At 43.6% G+C, this 23,987-nt stretch overlaps 1 protein-coding gene across 1 annotated transcript in view; it reads left to right on the plus strand.

Annotated features, from left to right (window-relative positions):
- CANX (calnexin) overlaps positions 1 to 23,987 on the plus strand; it is a gene marked incomplete in the record, with an annotated part of 1,221,069 nt that overhangs the window by 347,088 nt on the left and 849,994 nt on the right. The window contains 1 exon segment of the mRNA XM_044069455.1: positions 21,080 to 21,272. Within this exon segment, the coding sequence (XP_043925390.1) occupies positions 21,080 to 21,272 (193 nt within the window).

The following is a 23,987-nucleotide window of genomic DNA, read 5'->3' on the forward strand; positions in this document are numbered from 1 at the left end:
CCGATGACCGGAATTTATAAAAAAAACGCAAAGACAAAGAAAAGGTCAGGCATCCGAGGTCTAAAACCGATGACGAAGCTTCTTCTAGGCCAGTCGCCGGTTCTCATTAAGGCGCTTTTGCAGCCCCTGACATCCGCTACCTCAGAGCCACAGGCCGTAACAGACAGCCACATGGAGACACTGAGGCCTGCGAAAACTCAAGGTATTGGACCTACGGAAACTATACCCTCAGATGGGTCCGGAGCCACTGAGCAGGCATCGGCTTCTGAGGGTGTTTTCAGACCTTCACAGCTTTCAGTTAAGCCCACTACAGCAGCAAAGGCAAAGTCAAAAACACCATTAAAGACAAGGAAACAAGTACAGCATTCTCCACAACAGTCATCCATGCCAAAGAAACAGATGCTTAAAATGGCCGAAGACCTAATTACCTTAATCAGGGTTTCCCATCCCCCTCCTGACAAAAGGCCTAGGCAAGACCCTGATTATGACTCCTCTGACCAGGTTTCTTTTTCCTCTGATTCCTCTTCTGATCAGGGATATTCTCTCCCTCCCTATGAGGACTCTGATACAGAAGAGTCCATACCTTCAGCCTCTCCGCCTGAGGATTATTCTTTTGGGGAAACCCTGCACACCATGAGGGAGCATTTCCACTGGGAGAGCCAGGATTATTCTGAATTCAAGAAAAGGCTCAGAGACTTCCTTTTATTGCCTCAGCACAGGCCCCTGGGTATCCCCCCTGTGCTCGATATTGTTTGTTTTTTCTGAATCCAGTCTGTCTCCTGATTCTTTACTCCCTGCACCAGTCAAGCCAGACGGGTACTACAGAGTCCCTGACTCTCACAAATTTGTTTACAAAAACCCCGTGCAGACCCGGAAACAATTTCTTAGGGTCCTAAAGGGGTTAAGGCTTCTACTGCTAAAAATCCTGTCCCCTCTGATAGGGATTCCAGAGCTCTGGACAGATGGGGGGAAAAGTTTACACTTCTGCTACTTTAGCTGTAAGAGCTTTAAACTGTCAGTTTCACATGCTTAAATACCAACAGTACCTCATGTCTTTGTTAAAGCAGAAAATTATTTCAAATACAGAAGGTTCTGACAGTAAGGAAATGCAGGATTTATTGCATGCAGTTGAACAAGTGGGAAAGCATACTCTGCAATGTGGTTTTGATTCATTAGAGGCTTCTTGTAGAGCCGCAGTTACAGGCTCTGTTATTCGAAGTCATGCTTGGTTGAAAGAACAAAGTTTATCTGATCATGTTAAAGTAAAATTACTGGATGCACCATTACAGCATGATACTTTGGTGTTAAGGCAGAAGAGGTGTTAAAGAAAATGGAGGATAAAGCAAAGTCAGTGCACACAGTGAAAGATTTCTTACAGGTTCAACCACCTAGATTTAGCAGAAACTGGCCTTCAAAAAATTGGTCCTTTCCAGTGTCAGACAGACCACAAAGAGGCAGATACAGATGCCCAAGAGGCAGATCTCAGCCCCAAGGCTCCTACAGACCTAAGTAATGGGGTGCTTCCGCCTCCAGAGGAGGGGAAGACAAATCACAACTTTATAGGAAACAGTCCCAGTGACTTCCCTCTGCAAATGCCAAGCACTTACCTCTTGACAGCACCCCTAGGGGGAAAGCTAGCACTTTTCTCAAAAAATTGGCACATGATCACCCAGGACCAATGGGTGCTGAATATTGTTTCTCAGGGTTACAGGTTCCACTTCCACATGCTTCCAAAACCAAAAGGTATGCCAGACCTGCCACAAAACCAATGGGGAGAGACACAAAAACAGATTGCTGCTCTTATGGACATGGGAGCTATTCATAAAGTTCCACAGCAAGAACAGGGACAAGGATTTTACTCAAGACTTTTCTTAGTACCCAGAAAGGACAAAGCCTGAAGAAGACCAATACTGGACCTGTCAATCCTAAACACTTTCCTGGATGTTCCAAAATTCAAAATGTTAACACTACAGCAACTTCTGCCCATGCTGGGCAAGAAGGCTTGGCTAGTTACTTTGGACCTCAAGGAGGCATACCTGCATGTCCCAGTCGGACAATCTTGCAGAAGATGCCTCAGATTCATAGCAGGCTCAATGCATTACCAATTCTCTGCACTGCCCTTTGGCTTATCTACTGCGCCCAGGATCTTCACAAAGTGCCTGGCACCAGTAATTGCATTTTGCAGACCAAAAGGAATTCGGATATATCCCTACTTGGACAACTGCCTTATTCAAGCAGAAAGCAAGGACATTCTTCTAAAGCATCTGGCATTTGTAAAAAGATTGCTAATTTGCCTAGGGTACACAGTAAATGAAAAGAAATAAAAACTAGTGCCCTCTTGAGATAATATTCCTGGGTGCAAGCTTAAATACAACTGCCCAGATGGCTTATCTCACGCCAGACAAACATAGGCAACTGACTCATTACTTTCAAATGATGGCAACAAAAACCCAGCTCCCTGCAAGAAAAATTCTGCAGGCCCTGGGCTTCATGGCATCCTGCATTCTACTAATTCCATATGCAAAACTGCATATGAGGAAACTACAATGGTATCTAAAAAGTGTTTGGACTCGGCATTGTCACAGCCTGGAGACTATCATAACTTTAATTCCCTGCCTACAACAGGAGTTTCGATGGTGGGCCCAGGCCTGTCACCAGAACAAGGGACAGCCTTTCACTTTATCCACAGCCAGGCAGACAATAACAGATGCATCGGATTATGCCTGGGGGGGCACATATGGCAGGAAAATGTATTCAGGGCACGTGGACCAAGGAACAAATGCATCTTCACATCAATCAAAACGAGATTCTAGCTGTACAGAATGCCCTGACAGCTTTGAAGGACCTAATGGATGGCACAGTGGTGCAGCGGTTAACATTTTCGCCTCACAGCAAGAGGTTCTCCGGTTCGATTCTTGGCTGGGGTGCCTTCTGTGTGGAGTTTGCATGTTCTCCCTGTGTTCGTATGGGTTTCCTGCAGGTACTCCGGTTTCCTCCCACATTCCAAAGACATGCATCTGGAGCATTTCTCCCTGGGCCTCTGCTGAAAACAGGCTCTGTGGAACCTAGTCGGACATTCCCGGTCAACAAATGTTAAATAAAAAAAATAAATAAATAAATACATCCAGGGCAACTATTAATAAAGACGGACAATACCACAGTTATGTGGTACATAAGCAAGGGGGTACAGATTCTTACCCTCCTATGCAGACAAGCCATGACTTTGTGGAACATAACACTGACCTATCAAGTAAAATTTGCAGGCACAATTCCTGCCAGGAACAAAAAATACACTGGCAGACGAACTAAGCAGAAATCTCATGGATCCTCACAAATGGAAGCTAAATCCACAAGTGTTCAGCATGATAACGAGGAAATGGGGACGCCCAGACATAGATCTCTTTGCCTCCCCTCACAATTACCAAATACAGAAATTTTTCACAAGAACTTATCACGGTCAAGCATGTTAAGTGGATGCTCTATCATTCAGCTGGAAAGGCCTGACAGTCTGTGCCTTCCCTCTGATGCCTCTTCTCACCAAGGTGCTACTAAAAGTCAGACATGAAAGGCCAAAAATGATCCTGATTGCACCAGACTGGCCACACCAGCACTGGTACCCGATCCTAAAGAATTTGTCTCAAGGCCCAGCTTGGCTTCTACCTCAAATCTTCTGACACAACAAGACAATTTGATTCTGCACAGTCGACTCAGAACCTTAAACCTGGCAGCATGGCAGATAATGTAGCCACAGACTGCACCTCTCTCTAAAGCTGTTATGGATGTCATTTTAGAAGCCAGGAGGCCCAGCACTAAGAATTCTTATGTAGAAAAATGGAAGAGATTCTGTGCTTGGAACCAGGCACAAGGGCTCGAACCACTTGTCCCTAATATACCTCAGATTTTACAATACCTAACTGAGATGCTGGACAAAGGCTTATCTTTCTCATCTATTAAAATCCATGCCTCTGCCATTTCAGCTCATTACAATACGGAACCTCCTATTTTTTCACATTTACTACGACAGTACCTCAGAGGGGCAAAAAATATAAGACTCCCAAGGAGAGCACCAGTACCTACTTGGGACCTCAGTTTTGTTTTAGAAAAACTCACACTGTCTCCTTTTGAACCAGCCAGCACTGCTGATATAAAATTCTTGTCATGGAAAACTGCTCTGCTCCTAGCAATAACTTCAGCAAGAAGAGTCTCAGAGTTACAGGCATTAATGGCTGTGGAACCTTTCCTCATTTTTCATCAGGACAGGGTGTCTCTTAGGACAAACCCAACATTCATGCCAAAGGTGGTCTCCAATGTGGCCTTCAACCAAACCATTCATTTACCTACTTTTTACCCAAATTCCCAGAATAAAGGGGAGAGACTACTGCATGCTTTGGATATACACAGACGGCTACAATTCTACTTGGACAAAACAAAAGCTTTCAGAAAAACTGAGCAACTGTTTGTAGCATATGCTGCAGGATCACAAGGAAAGCCTATTACAAAGCAGACAACCTCAAAATGGATAGGACACTGCATCCGCTTTTGTTATGCACAACATGGCAAATCAGTGCCTAAGGGCATTAGGCCTCATTCTACCAAAGCAGCAGCCACTTCAGCAGCTTTCCTCAGAGGAGTACTAACCAAAGACATTTTAGAAGCTGCAACCTGGAGCTCAGTGCACACTTTCACCAAGCACTACCACTTACCTCTCTACTCTAAATCCAGAGCAGGCTTTGCCACTGCAGTTCTGCAGGACTTGCTAGCCTCTCCAAATCCAATTTGGACCCAGCCACCCAACATCAGCTTTGGGATTCTACCCAAGTGTAACTACTGCAACAGTGAAACACGATGAACATAGTACAGTTGTGTACCTACCATAAATGTAGATGTTAGTGTATTCAGTGTTGCAGTCCAGGTTACCCACCCACCATCCCTCTTTTCCTTGCTGGGACTTTTCTGTACTTCTCAACTCTTACAACCAATGTGGTGTATTTGCTTGTAGATGAAGAAAATGTTTATAGTAATATATGCATGTTTTTTTGGCATATTTATATCTTTTCAGCCTTCTTATCTGGGGGCACCTGACATCTCAGGCAAGAAAAACTGAAGAAAATGGCGTCTGTTGCAACTTTTATATACCCCTGGCGCACTGACGTCAGGGAAGAGGCGACGGCAACCGATGCTGGACCAAGACTTTGGAACTCAGGCCGACTGCGGGTCGCCTGCCAGCAGGATAACCCAAGTGTAATGGCTGCAACAGTGAATACACTCGAACATCTACATTTATGGTAGGTACACAACTGTACTTTATGGCTTAATTTGGGGGGGTGACATGGGCAGAGCCAGTTTGTTGTGTAGTGGGTTTTGAGAAGTCTTTTAAATTGGGAGGTAGAGGTTGTGGAGGTTATGTGGTTTGGGAGTGTATTCCAGATTCTGGCAATAGAGCAGGCAAAAAGGGATTTGCCTGCCTCATTTCTGTGTTTAATGACATTTATGTGGTTCTGATAAGTGGATCTTAAGGTTCTGGATGTGGTGTAGGGGTGAATAAGTTAACTGGAACCTTAGTTTGAGAGACAGCCTTACAGAACTATCTTCAAGTTATAGAGCTGAGTATATTTTCTGTTATTCTGTATTATAGAGCTAAATTTTCTGCTTGATATCTGTGTCTTACTGCTCTGCAAATCTATAGAAAACAGTATATACATGTTTTTATAATTTGCACATTCCTTACATCTGTGTTGAAACTGCTCCCCCACCCCCCCCTCCCTATTCTTGGTTGTAGTTTAAATTTGGTGGCTTTTGCAGTGCCCGCCCCACTGTAGATTTGATCTAAGACACTCCCCCAGGACATCTCTTTACCGTATTCTACCTAATAAACCCTTTCTGCACTTGCTTTTAGTCCTTTTTAATTTAATTACATTTTTTCAAACTGTGTGTGGACTAATATTGCTACATATTCAAGTGTGCCAGCTTGCACTGCATGAGAATTGTATTTACTACTGCTTTTGCTACTTTTCTAAAAAAAAAAAAAAAAAAAATCTCCTGCTTTTACTGTACTTGTGTTTCTTCCTACTTTATTTTGCTTTTGCGTCATCTTAAACATTCTCAATTGTATTTATTACTGCTTGGTGTAACTCATTCTAAGCCTTTTAGTTTAAACACTTGGGCTTCAGACCAGTTGTTTTACATTTAGAGGGTTTGTGGTCTGCACTGTAGTGGCAGAACAGGTAGCTTACATCCCTCTAAGTTGGGAACTGCTGATTGAGGGCTCAGTGTCTGTTATTCTAAAAGTATATTAATTCTGGTTTAAGCACTTGGGCTTTCAGGCCAGTTATTTTACATTAACAGGGTTTCGTGGTCTGCACTCTTGTGGGAGGAGTGGCTGGACTCTGCCCTTCTGAGCTGGGAATTTCTGGTTGAAGGCTTATAGTGCATGCATATCTGATTTTCTTCTTACTGAAATTGGTACACCTTGTTTGCTGTAGCATAGACTAGATCCAGGCCTGCTGAATCTAGCTTTGTTTGTATAACTTGAGCACTAATCCAGGCATTATTTAAAGTATTCAGTTGTATTTATTACTGCTTGGTAGTAACTTGGTTAAAGTGTAGCTATCATTCTAAGTCTTTTGGATTAAGCACTTGGGCTTCAGACCAGTTGTTCTACATTAGGAAGGTTTGTGGCATGCACTGTGGTGGCAGGACAGGTAGCTTTCATCCTTCTAAGTTGGGAACTGCTGATTGAGAGCTCAGTGTCTGTTATTCTTAAAGTGTATTAGCTCTGGTTTAAGCACTTGGGCTTCAGGCCAGTTATTTTACATTAAGAAGGTTCGTGGTCTGCACTCTTGTGGGAGGAGAGGCTGGACTCTGCCCTTCTGAGCTGGGAATTTCTGGTTAAAGGTTTATAGTGCCTGAATATTTGAACTGTATCTTACTGAAATTGGTACACCTTGTTTGCTGTAGCATAGACTAGATCCAGGCCTGCTGAATCTAGCTTTGTTTTGTATGCTTGTTATTTCCCTGGAACGCTAATTCCACCTAAAACACGGCTTCTCAGCGCTTCTGTGGATCCCTAGTGATATCTGCATTGCTTACTGTACTTATTTCCTTGCTTCGCTTGAAAGAAAGTTACTGTTTGTCGTTTTTGCATTTAAGTTACCTGTAACACATTGCACTTGTTACCTGGCACTTGCTCACTAAAGCAATTATAAGTCGGCACTAAAAATTAAAAGCACTACACCCTCGCTCCCCATTGGCCCTTGTTTTCAATTATAAAGGAATTCCCAATATTATTCTAGCATGTCCAAAGGTCAGTTGTCAATCTCCTCTCCGGCCCAGCTGGTGAATATGGGAATCTTGAGGCAATGTTACCACTGCCTCATGTACACAGACAATCCTCTCCTCCTCCCAACAAATTCCAACACATGTGAGAGATGCAACCATATAGCCAAACTGGAGGCTAAGCTCTCTCAACTCAGTACTGGCATAACCAGATAGGAGGAGAAGGAAACCACACTCGCTACAATTCCAGTCTCACATAGACCTACCACGACAGCAAACCAAACACATAATCACACAAAAACATACTCGGAGGCTCTAAATAAAGATCTGCCTAAGCAGCAGAGACCTCCAAAGCAGACACCCAAGCAACTGCTACCCCAAAACAAAACACGTGCAACACATCTCACAAAGCCAGTGTGCCGAACAGTCACAGCCGTTAAGGCTAAACAACACACCTGATACACTTGTAATAGGTGACTCTATCGTCAGGCACACTGACGTCCCGCTCACCAGGTGAACAAGGAGAAGGTCACGGTGAGCAGCCTGTCTGGCGCTAGGATCCGTCACATAACACAAGCACTCAGGTCACTCCAAGGCAAGGACAAATATGACTCGGTCATTGTCCATGCTGGTGTGAATGACCTGAGACGTACCTCCCTGGACTACATGAAAAGAGACATAGAGGAGCTCTCTGAGCATGTAGCCCAGGCTGGTATGACCCTGACCTTGAGTAGCATGTTACCCTCACCAAGAATGATGCCACAGTATGAAGACAAGATGATCAATTTCAACAATTGGCTTAAGTATTGGTGTCATTCAAAGGGGATCCAATGCCTGTCAGCTTGGGATGATATGCACGACAAGCCACGATGCTTTGCTAGGGACGGCTTGCACCTGTCACCCCTGGGCTTTCGGATATTGGCAAAGGCTCTTGCTACCCCCATAGTGCCTTTTTAGGCAAGGCTCAAAAGACAAACCCACCTCCATAGGTATCACAAGGGATAAGAAACTAAGAGTAATGCTACTCAACGCTAGAAGTCTAAACCTCAAGATGCATGCACTCTAAACTCTCCTTAGCATGGAGAACATCGATATCTGTGCAGTAACAGAAACCTGGTTCAGGACTCACGAGAGCACCCCAGCACTACCAGGTTATACCTCATACCATGCTTTTCGCCCCCAAAACTTGGACCGAACCACAAAAGGAGGGGGAGTATCGATATTCATCAAAGATACCCACACCTCTAGGTTGGTGGCAAATCATGAAGCATCAGAGACTATCCATGTGCAACTAACAGTGGGTAAAACTGCCTTCCAGTTTATAGCCTGCTACAGACCACCCTCCCAAACCCAGGAACCCCACTCGGCCTTCCTGAGAACACTGGAAAATATGAAGGTCTCTCCGAACACCATTATATTGGGCGACTTCAACTACCCAAACATAGATTGGGAGCATTACTCTAGCTCCAACACCCTTGCCCAAAGGTTCCTAGAATTCATAAACTCAAATGCTATGGAACAACTTGTTACCACTCCCACAAGAGGAGAAAGCATACTGGACCTGATCATCACCAACATGGGGACTCTATGCTCCAGACCAGAAGTGTATCCTCACTGGTAAGATCAGACCATAAACTGATCTCACTGGATATTCACATCCTGACCCCAACCCCTGCCCAGAAAACCACAGTGAAAAACTTCTCTAAAGCAAATTTCACACTCCTCAAAACCGAGGTGGAATCCTTCAAAGCCCGGGCCTGGGGAAAATACGGCCCAGACCGCAGAATCCTTTATAAATGCATTCTATGAACACCTTCAGGAATGCATGGATCATGCAATCCCAAATAAAACCAAGACCCAATCCTCCAAAGGCAGACTACCTGTCTGGTGGACCCCAGCCATAAACAAACTATACAATAGAAGGTGGAAGCTACTACATGATAGAGCAAAATCCCAAAAAGGGAAGGCATCTCTGATCAGTATTAGCAAAAAACTAAGGGCACTCATAAAATCGTCAAAGGCCAGGTTAGAGAGAAAAATTGCACAGGACACTAAAGATAATCACAAGGCTTTCTTTAGTTATGTTAGGAACCTGGGTGGGAATTCCCAGATATGCTCAGAATAAGTCCAAAATGACAAAAAATACACTGATCCCACAGACATTGCCAACATCCTAGCTGACAGGTTCAGCGCAAACTTCTCCGCCCCCCACCAAAAGGGCAAATATCTACCCCAGCAGAGTGCTGCCCCCCCGACATCTCAGATGCTCAGGTGGGAGCCGCCCTCTCCAAAGCAAAAAACACAGCATCAATGGGACCAGACGGTGTCCCAGGCTGCGTCCTACATGAACTCCAAGAAGAGCTAAACACAAACATAAAACTACTGTTCAATCTCAGCCTTACTACAGGATATGTACCTAAAGAGTGGCGTACAGCAACAGTGATCCCTCTCCACAAAGGTGGTGCCTCAACGGACCCCTGGAAACTATCGCCCCATAAGCCTGACTAGCTTGGTCTGCAAAGCTATGGAAAGGATCATCATGGACCTCATAAATAAAGATATTGGGGACCTACAGACACTGGATCCTACCCAGTTTGGCTTTAAGGGCAGATCCTGCCTCTTAAACCTGGTTGACTTCTTTGAAACAGTCACCAAGGCCATTGTCGAAGGGAAGGTGGTCCACACAGCCTATCTGGACCTCGCACAAGCCTTCGATACAATACCCCACTCAGGCATTATAGATAAGCTCACCAGCTTAAATATAAACCCCTATGTCACTAGATGGGTTGCAAACTGGCTCAAGGACAGAACCCACATGGTTAGAATTGCTGGAGCCATGTCAGACTCCAAACCAGTTACAAGTGGCGTCCCACAAGGCTCAGTCCTGGGACCTCTCTTGTTTGGTATATATTTCTCGGAGGTACAGGCCAACACGGAAGGACTGTGGCTGACCAAGTTCGCAGATGACTGCAAACTGGGCGCCATAATCGACTCTCCAGCCGACACAAGCATCCTCCAAAAGGGCCTCATAGAAACAGACAACTGGTGCCAGAGCCATGGCCTCAAGCTAAACGCCAAAAAGTGTATAGTCATCCCCTTTGGCAAAAACGAAGTGCCCACAAATTACCACATAGGTGGTAATCCATTAAGTACAGAAGAAGTCATTAGGGACCTGGGGACCCAAGTTGATGGCAAGCTCTCATTTGACAACCACGTGGCCAAAGTGGTTAGAAAAACATTTTATATAACCCACCTAATCATGAAGGGATTCGCATCTAGATTAGGGGAGGTCATCATGCCTCTTTACTCATCCCTCATCAGGCCCATAATCGAGTACAATGCCACTTTTGGGATGTACCTTACCAAACACCTGCAGCAACTGGAAAGACCCCAAAAGTACCTCACCAAGAGGATCAAAGGGCTCAAACAGATGCCATATGCTGCCCGGTTAAAGAAACTCTAGCTCTACTCAGTGGCATACCGCCTGCTCAGAGGTGACCTGTGCCTGGCGTATAAAACCATGTCCAACCCGGAATTAAGGGACATGCTGCACCTCAAAAATCCAAATCCCATCGAGCTACGCTCAAGAGACTTGAACCTCAGCACTGAAATAAATAGGACATGCTGGAGGGACAGATTCATAACCCAGAGGCTCCCTTCACTATGGAATAAAATCCCAGTCCAGGTTAGGCAGAGTCCCTCATTGACTCTCTTCAAGAGGAATCTTGATGAGTGGATGGGAGATCATAGGTTTACCCCGGGTATCACTTCTGTGTCACTGTTAGACAGAGGCACAGTATACTAACCTCGAAAAAGGGCATAGCAAAATTAATTTAAAATGGGTGGCGAAAGCCAAACATACTCTGGCTAGGCTTATAAATGCCCTAGGGCAGATAGCCTAGTATGAACCTATGAACCTATAAGGGTAGGGTTATTTTCAGGGTGGTGGTAGAGCTTGTGGACAGTTGTGAGTTGATTATGGAGGAGGAGTTGAGGGGAACTCAAGCCAGTTCAGCTGCTTGAGGACCAAACAGTGATGAGACCAACAATTGGCTTCGGTAGCAAACTTTGCAATCTTTTTGTAGCAAGATTCCATCTTGGTTAGGATAGGGGAGGCATACATGAGGATGGATAGTCGATGGGTTCTTGCAATCATGGCTTTTGTATTTTTAGACATAAACTGTTTATTCATAGAAAGGAGGCCAATTTTTTTTGTTGACCTTCTTGATTGTTTGGGCAATATGTGTGTCGTACTTCAGGTTATCTATTTCAACTCCTAATAGCTTTGTGTGAGTATTTGGGGTGATTAGTGTATTATCTTTGGATTTTGTGTCAAAGTTACTGTATACAGGAGGAGACCTTCCAGGACTAAAGAGAAGTTTGGTTTTCTTTGGATTAAGTATACGTTTGATGTTGGTGAACCATTCTTCTGCTAGGGAAAAGTTATTTTGAGTGATGGTTTGTAGTTCCATCAAGGTGGGTACGGCACATATTATAGTGGTGTCATCTGTGTATTGTGCTATAGAGGCCGAAGGTGAGGATGTGGCTGTCTGGTTAGTGAATAGTGAAAATAGCAAGGGGCCAAGGATGGACCCTTGAGGGACACCTCTGGCTACTGGTAGTAGGGGGGACAGCTGTTTTTCCATAGGACTGCCTGTTGCCGGTTTGATAAATAGTTAGAAAACCAGGATATGGTAGAGGAGCTGATGTTCAGGGTAGTTAGGGTTTTTAGGAGCATACTGTGGTTAACCATATCGAAAGCTTTGGATAAATCAAGGAATATAGAGGATACAAATAGGCTTTTGTTTCTTTGTAGATTCACAATGTTGGAGAATGAGAGCAGTGCTTTGGTGGTGCTATGGGAAGGCCTATAGCCATGCTGGGATGTAGATAGGAGGTTGTTTTTTTTTTGGAGGTAGTGCATGATCTGGGCATGAACGACTCTCATATTTTTGATAAGGGTGATAGAATTGCTATAGGGCGGTAGTTGGTAAGCTCAAGTGATTAGCGCATATTATACCTTTGCACAAAGGAGGTCATTTTCCAGGAGTGGGATACTTTACATTCGGTTATTGACCTGTTTATGAGGATGGACATGGGATAAGCTATAGCCTCTGCTGTAATCTGTAGAAAGTCGGCTGAAAGATTGTCTGCTGCTAATGTTGGTTTAAGCTATTTGAGGATCTTTGCTATTGTAGTAGTGGGGACTGGATTCGGGGAAAAGCTGCAGTTGTTTAATGTATTGGGGGGGGTAGGGGTTACTGTTGCTGTGGGGTTGGAAGTAGTTTTTTGGGTATTTGCTAGGGCTTGGATTGTTTCAGTGAAGTATTTATTAAACTGGGTAGGGATGTCACTGTGGGTGTTTAATATAGGGGAAGGGGTAGTAGTTTTACCAGGGTGAAGAAGGTTGTTTAATGAGGCCCAGAATTTCTGAGGGTTGTTGGCCTGTTTTTCCTGCATGGATTTATAATAGTTAGTCTTGTCTAGCTTTATTAGTTTTTTTGGCTTTGTTCCGGAGTTCTTGGTATTTCTGTCGCTGGGCAGTAGTTTTGTGCTTTTGAAAGTGTGACCAGGCTTTGTCTCTTTCTTTCATTAGGGACATGGTATCTTTAGATAGCCATAGGGCATGGTTGGTTTTGATTCTAGTGGTTCTGGGTGGTGCATAGGAATCTAGGATTTTTAGGAAGGTAAAGTACTCTGTGGCTTCATGTAGTGATAGACGTTTTAGGGGGGACCAGTTACAGCATTGTAGTGAGTAGATTAGGTCCTGGGCTCTTAAGGTTTTTTTGTTACGTACAGTTCTGAGTATTGATTGTTTTGTTTGGTGGGACCAGTGTCTAAGTATGTAGGTTGCTGGTCACTCAGACTGTCAGGGAGACAGCCTGATTGGTGGGTGAGAGTGGGGTCAGATAGTAGAATCCAGTCCAAGATGGATTGAAGTTTGGAGGTTTTATCTGTTCTAGGGGTGGAAATAATTTGGGTGTACTTATGGAGGTTAATGTAGGTAGAGGGATTGTGGCTGGTGCATTCAACCCAGTCAATGTTAAAGTCTCCTGAAAGTATTGTTTCTTGTGGAAGGGAAGATGACGTCCAGCTAAGTAGATTTTCCAGTATACTGGTATTATTGCCTGGGGGGATATATCCTCCTGCAATGATTTGCTTGTTGGGGTTGAGTTTTAGTTTGGCTAAAATTAATTCTATGTCTTTGACTTCAGGGGAGTTGCATTCGAATTGCTCAGTGGAGAGGTGGCTTTGGTATAGTATGGCTATGCCCCCTCCTTTTTTACCTGGCCTGTCTTTGCGTATAATATTGTAGCCAGGGGCAGTTATTGCATTGTCATGATGTTCAGGTTTAAGCTAGGTTTCTGTTAGTACTACTACATCAGGCTTATACAGGGCTAGTAGGGCATGGAGGTCTTTGGTTTTGTTAAGAATACTTATATTTATGTTTAGAAAGAGGAGAGATGAAGCAGGTATAAGATATAGAGGGTTAGGGTTTGTGGGGTTTGAATTGTTGCTGCTTTTGGGACCTGGATATGGATGAATGTCACCGCAACATGAGAAAATTTGTTTTAGGTTTAGATAGAGTTTATTAAGTTTGTGGAGTGATTTGTCAGGCCTTCATCGTTTAGTTTTGTAGCTGTGAATATTATATAGACAGGAGAAGGGTGTGGTGGAGGAGAGGTGATAAGATGATAGAGGAGAATGTTCTGCTTTAATCAGGTTGGTAGTGGAGTCAGTTTGCCATGGTGGTGGTGGGGTAAAGTGGAGGTGTGTTTAGTATAAGGAGAGGATGTATAGGAGGAAGAGAGAGGAGAGGGAAAATGTGAGACATAGTGGTTGTAGCATGGTGGAGTACATGCATGAGGGCATTTTATATTGTTGTGGGTATGGGTGCCAGTAATGATGGTTAGGGAAGGTATTGTGTTGTGTGTAGATTTGTATGTCAGAGTGTGGGTGTTAGGTTTGATTTGATTGGGTAATTGAGTTGTAGGAGTGGTTGTGTGTGTGTGTGTGTGTGTGTGTGTGTGTGTGTGTGTGTGTGTGTGTGTGTGTGTGTGTGTGTGTGTGTGTATATATATATATATATATATATATATATATATATATATTATTGCTCCCCATTTGGGGGGCACCTGACATCTGGGGCAAGAAACTGATGTAATGGTGTCAGCTGCATGTTTTATACCCCTGACGTCATGGAAGAAGGGACAGCAACTGACTCAGGACCGAAGACTTTGTTAATCAGGCCGACTGAGGGCAACCTGCCAGCAGATCCAAATGTAATGACTGCAACAGTGAATACACTCGAACATCTACATTCATGGTAAGTGTACACAACTGTACTTTTTGTTGATCTGTCACCTCCAAACCTGTTTGCTGATGTAATCCATCAACAGTTTGTAACAGCAGTGGGCTCAGAGCAGAATCCTGATGTGTACTCTATCCCTCTAGGAACTCCAGGTCAGTTGGGTCCTTGTACATATCCTGCACTAATTCTACCAATGTTTCTGGGACTTTAGAACTGCTGCAAGACTGCCCAAATCAGCTTTCTTGGGATTTTGTCATATGCTTTCTCTAAGTTTAGGAATGCCCAGTGGACTTTGCAGTGAGACAGATAGTTGAGAAGAAAACATTAGTTCAGTCATGCTGCATTCTGATCTGACTGTGAACTGCACATCTCCCATCTTACTTTCTATTACTCTGCATATTTGTAAGTCACCCTCTCCAGAACTGTCGGGCAGTGTGATGGGAGTATACCTCTGCCACCCAGTGTTGTGAACATTGCCTTTGTTTTTGAACAATGACACTATTACACTTCTCCGGTCATCTGGGATTCTCTCCATACTGCTATGAGTACTCTCAGGATTCATTTCTCCCCCATCTCGCCCATCTGTATCATATTCGCTGTTCTCATCTGAGTCTGGTGCTTTCCCTAACTTCATTTTCCTTAGTGTTTTTCTTACTACTTCTATGGTGGGCTACTCCTGTTCTTTCATGGCCAGTTGTGTCTGTGTCAGTACAGCTTCTCTGCTGTTTTTCTTCATTCAGAAGCTGTTGGAAGCACTCCCATTTCCCTTTGATGTCCCATGGAGTGGTGAGCTGGTTGTTGCTGGCATCCCTTAAGAAGAGTGCCCATCCTGTCTACCTTTATGCCTTTGCCTTGCAACTTGGTATAGTTTTTGTGCCATCTACTGAGTCCCTTTCCAGAAGCTAGTAGAGTGTCTCTGATCTTTTTTCTTTGCTGTTTACAACTCCTCTTTTAGCCATATCATTAGCCAGCCAGTATTCCTTCCTAGCTTTGTCTGTCTTTTATGTCTGCCGCTTTTTCTTGCACTTTCCTTTGATTTCCTGGACTTCTGCATTCCACCACCAGCATTTCTTATGTACCTTATTTCTATATCTGTCTCGACCACATACCTGTTCTGAAGTTCTCATGTATGCTGTTTTGAGGTTCTGCCATTCTTCACCTTCACATATTTCCTGTTTGCCCTGAACTTTTACGCTTTATCTCCAGTCAACTTCAGGTCTTCAGCCTAGTCTGACTGCTTGTTTCTGATATTGGCAACCAGTGGCTTATGCTGTGGGTCGACTTTCACTAGGGATGACTTTGCCATCTCTGATTCTGGCCAAGTGCCCCACCATCTCTGATTCTGGCCAAGTGCCCCATCTTACTAGAAGGACGTCTACCCGAGTTGCATGTTGGCCACCCTTATATGTGACCTTCTGACACCACCATCAAGCCATTTGCCAAACAGAAGTCTAGAATGGCGTCTCCTTTATTCCCATTGTCCCACCCATGTGGACCCAGGCACTCTTATTCATTTTTTTGTCCTGATTTGCCTATTCAGGTCACCCATTATCAACACCAACTCACATTGCACTGCTTTATGTAGTATGTCCTGCAACTGCTGTCGGAATGCATTATTTTCTTAACTGTTGCAACCCTGCCAGCCACTTTCAAGCTGCGTCCTGTCAATGAACCTACATTGTAACTATTCTTAGTTCATGTTTGTCAAGTTGATTAGTTTTACCAGTAGCATAGCTAGGTTAGGCGATAGGGGCAACTGCCCAGGGTGCAGAGTGTTGGGGGTGCAGTCAATAAACAGTATCTTGAACAGTTTAAAAAATGACTACATTTAAAGTGCCTTTTTTTGCTCTTCACTTGAAGAACTGAGAGGGTGGGGTGCTGATTCATTGTACCGGCTCAGGGCACTGGTTGAGCCGTCTGCTCTTCTGGGATTTATGTCCAACTTTTGCTCAACAGAAATATTGTAACCTAAGCTAGGCAACTGGTCACTGGCCGGCCAATAGCTTATTGACCCCAGGCCTTGGTGTGCACACACTGGTAATAGAAACACTTACACCCCTCCTACTATTAGCACAAGTCTCTGGTGTAGGTCCGAGTAGGCCAGGTCCTCAACCACTTATCACTAGAAAATACCCATGCCCATTTGGCAATCTTACTCACTACAACTGAATTACTTAGAGCCATATTTTTACACCAAGTGGCTAGACTTGCCACAACATGCAGTCTGTGATCCATGCTCTCCTACCTTGAGGATACTGTGCACCACATTAGATATCCAAAGTTATTAACTTCTACAACTCTTGCCTCTGTAGGGCACCATGTGGAGTCTGTGCTGCTATCCATAGGTTTATAGATTCATAGGTTCATAGATTAGTACTAGGCTAACTGCCCTTGTGAGTCATTTTAAGCCTAGCGAATTATCCCTTGTGAGACTCAAACCCTGCACCTTGTGTTTGTAACGCAAACACCTTAACCATTAGGCCAGGTTAGGATGTTTCCACAACTCCATATTTGGCTAAGTTTGAGATGGAAACACTCGGCATGTTTTTGGGAGGTGAGAGGATCTAAACAGAGAAACAGTGAGAGTATGCAGACTCAGTAGAAGTGTTGGATGGAGGTCAGGATTGAGTCTTGTACCTTTTGCATGAGAGACCGACATTAACCATTATGCCAAATAGTCTGTTGCTGTTATTGTCAGTTGTGTAATTTTACATACCTGCTCTGAATAGCCCTCCTCCTGGACTGTGTGACTGTTGCTGATTATAGTTGGTCTGTGGCTATGCTGTTGCACTGCTCCTGTCCTTGATAACCTGTTCTGCTGAACAGTCCTGTACTTGGACTGCTACTGATGGCCGTTTATCTGGCTGTACCATTCTGCAGTTCTGTTGATGCTCACTCCAAGTGTTTGTCTGCCATCACTTGTTTTTCATGATTTGCAGATGGTTTCTTATTCTATTCTAAGACTTCTAAATGCTAATAAAGAAACAAATGAGGTTAGTGGACAGATATGATGTTTTGGTGACAGCAACCAATTTTAAGACTCCAATTGGTTGCTGCAACCAACATGATATCTGCATGGATCTTTGCAAGCAGACTGGACTGAAACTGTGTATTGGTGGTGACCTAGGAAACTTAGGCAGATTACTTCAAATTGTATTTTTTTTTATTTTTTGCATTGAGTTTAACCTATTACTCAGCGATTAATTAAATGCAGCACACTACTCAATAAAGCTTAAGGAGATTTCTGGAACATTTTGCTTGCTGAAAGCTGCACTGCCATTGATTAGTCACAAAGAAAGTAGATTTTCTTCATTTTTTAATGTAACATGCATTGAAAAATTGGAAAACTGAAGTATTTATGGTAAGGAGCAACTTTTATTTACCTAGTGTACTTGATTTTTACCACTGCCTTTTACAGTACTGAACGTTTTAGTGCCACACTTTCATAAGGGGCTTGGAGGTAATGTTAAACACCTTGGGATTACTGAGCATATGCATTATGAGATGACATTCTGGGGAGGGGGTGAGTTAAATTTCACTCCTCTCGAATGTTCTACTTGTGGTGTTCCCACAAATTCCTTTTATTTTTTTGTAATTTTCTCCTTCCCTTTTAAAAGATCCCACCTCCAGTTCTCTTATTTCCTTTGCAGTATACAATTCTTCATTTATGATTTAATTAGATTTTGATTTAATTTTCTAGTAATTTCTTTTTAGCAGCCAGTAGCACTAAACTTGACATCTTACTATGTCTAGGCAATTCAGATCTTGTACACCAGCTCAAAAGAATAATTTCCTTAGTATATTTGCTCCCCTGACATTTTTGGCAGAGTACTCTATAGGGAATTTGCAAAATTTTCAAGCTCATTGTCTTTCTAAAAAACATGTTCTCAAGTACCTCTTTCCCATCAAATCTCCAGCAATTGCTGTCTACCTGGAGAAACATTCTGTCTTCTTGTAGTATAAAAGTACCTATGCAAACACTACCATGAAATAATTTTAAACCTTCTGGACTTTAGTGCATACTTGTGCTACATTATATTGCGCAGACAAAGGCAATAGTTAAGTGACAGACTTTAGACTGAGCAAGTGTTTTCAGAAAATGAGAAGTTTAGAAGGCAGAGGAAGTCTGTGTACACATTTGATGTCTATTGAGGTTGGGTATACAGTAAAATGGTTGGTGGTGAGTAATGAAGCACTTGCATTATATGGTCCGAGTCGAGACGATGTTATTGGCTTTGGCTGATGATGTGGGTTTTAAATTGGGCATCTGAATTTAGTGTTGGAGAGTCTCACCCCACCCCCACCCCCCAAGTGTGGAGGTACTACTAGAGTTTTAGGGCTATAAGAGGGAAACCTTGTACCTTGGAAAAATAGAAAAATTGTTTTTAAAAATTTCATGATTCAGCTGTTCTTGCTTTCCTGTTTTGCACTCTCCTCTAGTAGGAGGCTTAGCTAAGAAGGTTCTAAGTTAAGTAGAATGCTTTGCCTAAAACCCTTACGAAGGATTGTCCTTCCTCTTTGAGGCCTAGACTTCATCCTGGTATAGTTGAACTTGGATGTGTTCAAACTGGCAGCCTCATTTTTGATCTGGTATCTGTCCTAAGAAGCCCCCTTTTTCTAGTAGTTAAGCCCATAAGAATTATCTTGGATTTGCAAGCCCTCTTGACAAATTTAGCATTTGCCATCTTCCATACTGCATCTGCTGAATTGTCATAGATGACCATTACTATACTACCAGAATCGAGGACAACAAAAAAAAACCCTTCATCCCTTTTACAGCAGGGAAAATTAGCAAGTCTGAACTGTCAGACCTTGCAAATTGCACTTTTTTGTTTAATTCTAGAAATTAGTTTCTAGGGGAGACCACATTTAAAGGCATAGTCTGGGGATAGTGGCCAGTTTCACTGTATTTGTCAAAAAACCTATATAACCTGAGAATGTTTTAGGCAGGTACTTTGACAGAAGTCCGTACACTTTCAGGTACTTCAAGCTTTTATCCAGTCAAAGAGCAGAGTAATATTTGCCTCTGTTGTGCTGTAAGGCATGCTTTAGTCTACATCTGAGGAAATGTGGTTTGCAATCTCCAGTTGGAGATTGAAGAATGAACACTTAAGCAGTGATCGCTACAGAAGCATAATAGTTATGAGCAACTGGCTGTAGTAGTAGAGGTTTGAGTAGTTGATGCAGTATAAGCTCCCAAACACCTTCCCTGAACTATGTTGCTTGCTGATAGTTCCTCTGGGATAGGGGTCCTCTAGTATTTAAATGTAACAAACAGTTTCCCTTTCTAGGGGTTCTATCCGTACAGCCCTATTCTTGGAAGATAGTTATGTGAATGGGAGGGCAAGGGTCCTTGCTGGCTTTCCAGACCAGTGACCAGGAGTTTGCCATACTTAAAGCTTTTTCAAGAAAAAAAGCCTGAGTAATACTGTTTATGTTTTCTCTTTATATGCTGTGCATGGTTAGACATTGCACATGGAGAAATTTTGCACTTACACTTGTTATGAAATTGATGGTTTCATTATTTTTAAATGTTGAGCCAGGAAAGTAACATTTCATTTTTTTTTCATCAAAACGCAGGATTCAGCTGTTGCTTTACCTTTGAAGAAGGCAGAACCATAGTCAAATTTATTTTTATGTTAATTGTCCCTTTAATGTTTAACGTTAAACTATTTGGAGTAAGAAAATTTTATACAGGAAGGAAAAGTTGCTAAAAGCAATCAGTATTTTGGTGTTAACCCTAAAGCTTTAAGTAGTGAAGGAGTTGAATATTCTTTTGCAAAACTTTTACATACAGCATTAACCTGTCTTATTACATACACTGAAGAAAGGTAGGTGCCTTTGGGTGAGCTGTAGAACATCTTGGGATTTTCACCTGCTTTCATATTTTTCCTTACTGCTTGAGAGTCTGCTAAAGTATAGTTAATATGTAGCAAGAGTTCTTGAAGTAAGACCATGTTAACTGACTAACAGCAGTCCTTTGAAGGAGAGAGAGCATGAAAGATTGTTGAAGAGGGTACACTAACACCCCCCCCCCAATTCCAAGCCTTAGATCCTTCAAGGCTTCCACGTCTTCTGTCTTCTTTAGGATGCTTACAAAAGGTGATTTTTGAGATTTAAATTGCTTCTGTTGAATTTAATTAGAAGAACTTAAAGAATTTTAGATGCAGGAGCATTCTGTAAGTTCACATACATACTGATGTGTAGTAGTGTCCCATTTTTCATCTGAGTAATGTAGTTGTAAGAAAACGTGGTATTCAGGGCAGTAAGAGGTGAGTAGGCAGAGTAAGCCCATGTAGAGTAGGTGATTGCTAGACTCTCTGGAAGAGCTTCTGTTGGGCAGGTACTTAATTCATCTGGAATTCAGTTAAAGCTACTTTAATTTAAAATTTGTTGCTGTTAATGAGATTGCTTTGTCATAATGTAAGTTTTTAGTCTTGTTCATTTGTGTCAGAATGTAAGGTTTATTCATGTTCATTTCTGATTTTTCAGGATAACTTTCATGACAAAACTCCATACACCATTATGTTTGGACCAGACAAGTGTGGAGAAGACTATAAACTACATTTCATCTTTAGGCACAAAAATCCCAAAACTGGCGAATTTGAGGAAAAGCATGCTAAGCGCCCTGATGCTGATCTGAAGTCTTATTTCACTGATAAGAAGGTTCACCTCTATACTCTAGGTAAATGGAAACTGAAATTTATTCATTCATTGATTTTCTTCACACAACTGTATCTACGAGACTAGATATTGTTTTATTATTACTTGTAGTTCTACAGATTAATAGCAGATTCACTTAGTGTCTGATTGATGTTCATGTTTTACTGTTGTAGTCATTACATTTGGGGTAATCTGCTGGCAGGTTGCCCTCAGTCGGCCTGAATAACAAAGTCTTGGGTCCTGCGTCGGTTGCCGTCTCCTCTTCCATGTCGTCAGGGGTATAAAACATGCAGCCAACGCCATTTTAATCAGTCTTTCTTGCTGCGCAGTGCCCAAAACAGAAGCAGTTCGCAAGTGCCGGTCGGCAGACTCCTGAAATTTTCATTTTCGAGTTTCAGAACCGAAGTCTTTAAAGCCAAGTACCCCGTTGGGGAAACTTTTTCTTGCTCCTTACCGATGTCAGTAAATGTTAATTGCATTACTTGTGGGAAGCAAATACCTCCTAAGGATTTTCATTTGTGCTGTATGCCTTGCCTAGGCCCTGATCAGAACGTGCTTTGCTGTCGGTTTTGTGCTAAATTTAACCAATGCACTATTAAGCGTCTGTATATTTTGGCTTTTAAATATTTTGGCTCAAGATTTAACTACCCTGAAATGTCGTCGCTTAGCAATCTGACTACCGGAGTTCACAAAAAAACACAAGGAAAAAGACAGAGACATACCGTCGAGGTTCAAAACCGACGACGAAGCTTCTCCTAAGCCAGTCTCCGGTTCGCCGGTACTCGGGCGCTTTCACAGCCCCTGATACCTGCTACTTTTGAGTCGCATGCCTCTACCGAGACCCATTCGGAGTCCCGTGTGCCGCGAGATTCGCAAAGTATTGAACCCGCAGATGTCTCTCCATTGGATGGGTCTGGAGCTGCTGAGCAGGCACCGGCTTCTGAGGGTGATGTCCTTCAAGAATGCAACTGCAGTCATAACATATGGGTTGTCCTGCCTCAGGCAGCCCTCGGTCGGCCGAATTCCAAAGTCTGGGTCCGGCGTCGGCTGGTGTCGCCTCCTCTCCGACGTCACAACGGCTGGAGTATAAAGGCATCGGCCGACGCCATCTTCTTCAGTCTTTCTTGCCGCGCGGTGCCCGAAGCAGAAGCAGTTCGCAAGTGCCGGTCGGTCAGCTCCTGTGTTTTCAGTACCAAAGTCATCTAAAAGCTAAGTACCCCGTTGGGGAACATTTTTTCTTGTCTCAGCCGATGTCAGAACAAATTGAGAAAGTTAATAATTGTTTGTCTTGTGGTAAACAAATACCTCATAAGGACTTCCATTCTTACTGCCTTCCTTGCCTGGGCCCAGACCACGACGTCTCGGCCTGTGCTGCCTGTGCTTGCTTTAATAAGCGCACTCTCAGGCGCCGGGCAGAATTTGCCGAGGACTTTTTCGGTGAATCTTTTGCGTATATCATGCCGTCGGATCAAGAGACAACTCAATCTGCCAAAAAACGTAAGGACCGGGGCCGACATCCTCGGACCGCGTCCACTACCGATGCTACTCCTAAACCCTCTGCTAGTGCTTCGGTCCCTTTGGAAGCGGTAATTCAACCGCTCCAGGCTGACGACACAGCGTTAACACGACCTTCGGTCTCTGAGATCTCTCCGGTGCTGGTTGTTGATTTTCCTCTGGAAGCCGAAGTTCTGGATCTACCCGACACCATTTCTGTAGACAAGGTTACTCCTGCACGTGGGGCTGCTAGGCCGCCTGTATCCATGTCCATCAAGGCCTTTGCACGTGCTAAGGCCGCCAGCCAGGCCAAGGCCCATTCTAAACCTGCTGCTCAGGCCCCTTCTGATAAGCAGATCATGTCTCTTGCTGCAGATCTTATTTCTCTTATCAGGGGGTCTCAGCCTCATCCTGACAGAGGTTCTCAGCCACCTGCAGAGAAAAGGCCCAGAACGGAGCAGGCCGAGGACCTTTCTTCAGATGAAGCCTCTGGGGATTCTGAGCATTCTGATACCCAAGAAGAATCCTTCCAGGCCTACGAGGACTCTGATGCTGAGGAATCAATCCCCTCTGCCTCCCCTCCAGAGGATTTCTCGTTTGGTGAAGTCCTGCATTCCATGAGGGAACATTTTCAATGGCAGGGTCAGGAATTCTCTGATTCCAGGAAAAGGCTGCGTACCTTCCTCAAGCTTCCCCAGCACAGACCTTTAGCTATTCCGCCAGTTATGGATGTTTTGGATGATGTTTTTTCTGACTCCAGTGCTAACCCTGATTCTCTCCCCCCTGCTCCTGTCAAGCCAGACAGATATAGGGTCCCTGACACTCACAAGCATCTCTTTAAGGCCCACTCTGTGGATCTAGAAACTATTTCACAGGGCCCCAAGGGAGTGGCTACTTCCACTGCCAAAAATCCACTGCCAGCGGACAGGGAGGCTAGGTCCCTGGAGAGATGGGGTAAAAAAGTTCATACCTCTACCACCCTAGCCATGAGGTCACTTAACTGCCTTTTTCACATGTTTCAGTACCAGGATTTTTTACTGGATGATTTACAGAAAAAGTTAGCCTCTCCTGAGCCTATTGATAGAAAGGCATTGCAGGATCATATACATAACACTCAGCAGGTTAACAACCATTTCCTTCAGTGTGGTTATGATGCATTGGAAGCTTCATGTAGAGCAGCTATGACTGGGGCTGTGATATGTAGACATGCTTGGTTAAAGGATCAGTCTTTGCCTGACCATGT

The sequence above is a fragment of the Protopterus annectens genome, chromosome 4.part0, assembly GCF_019279795.1.
Source record: "Protopterus annectens isolate FY-2018-M chromosome 4.part0, PAN1.0, whole genome shotgun sequence".
Lineage (NCBI taxonomy): Eukaryota > Metazoa > Chordata > Ceratodontiformes > Protopteridae > Protopterus > Protopterus annectens.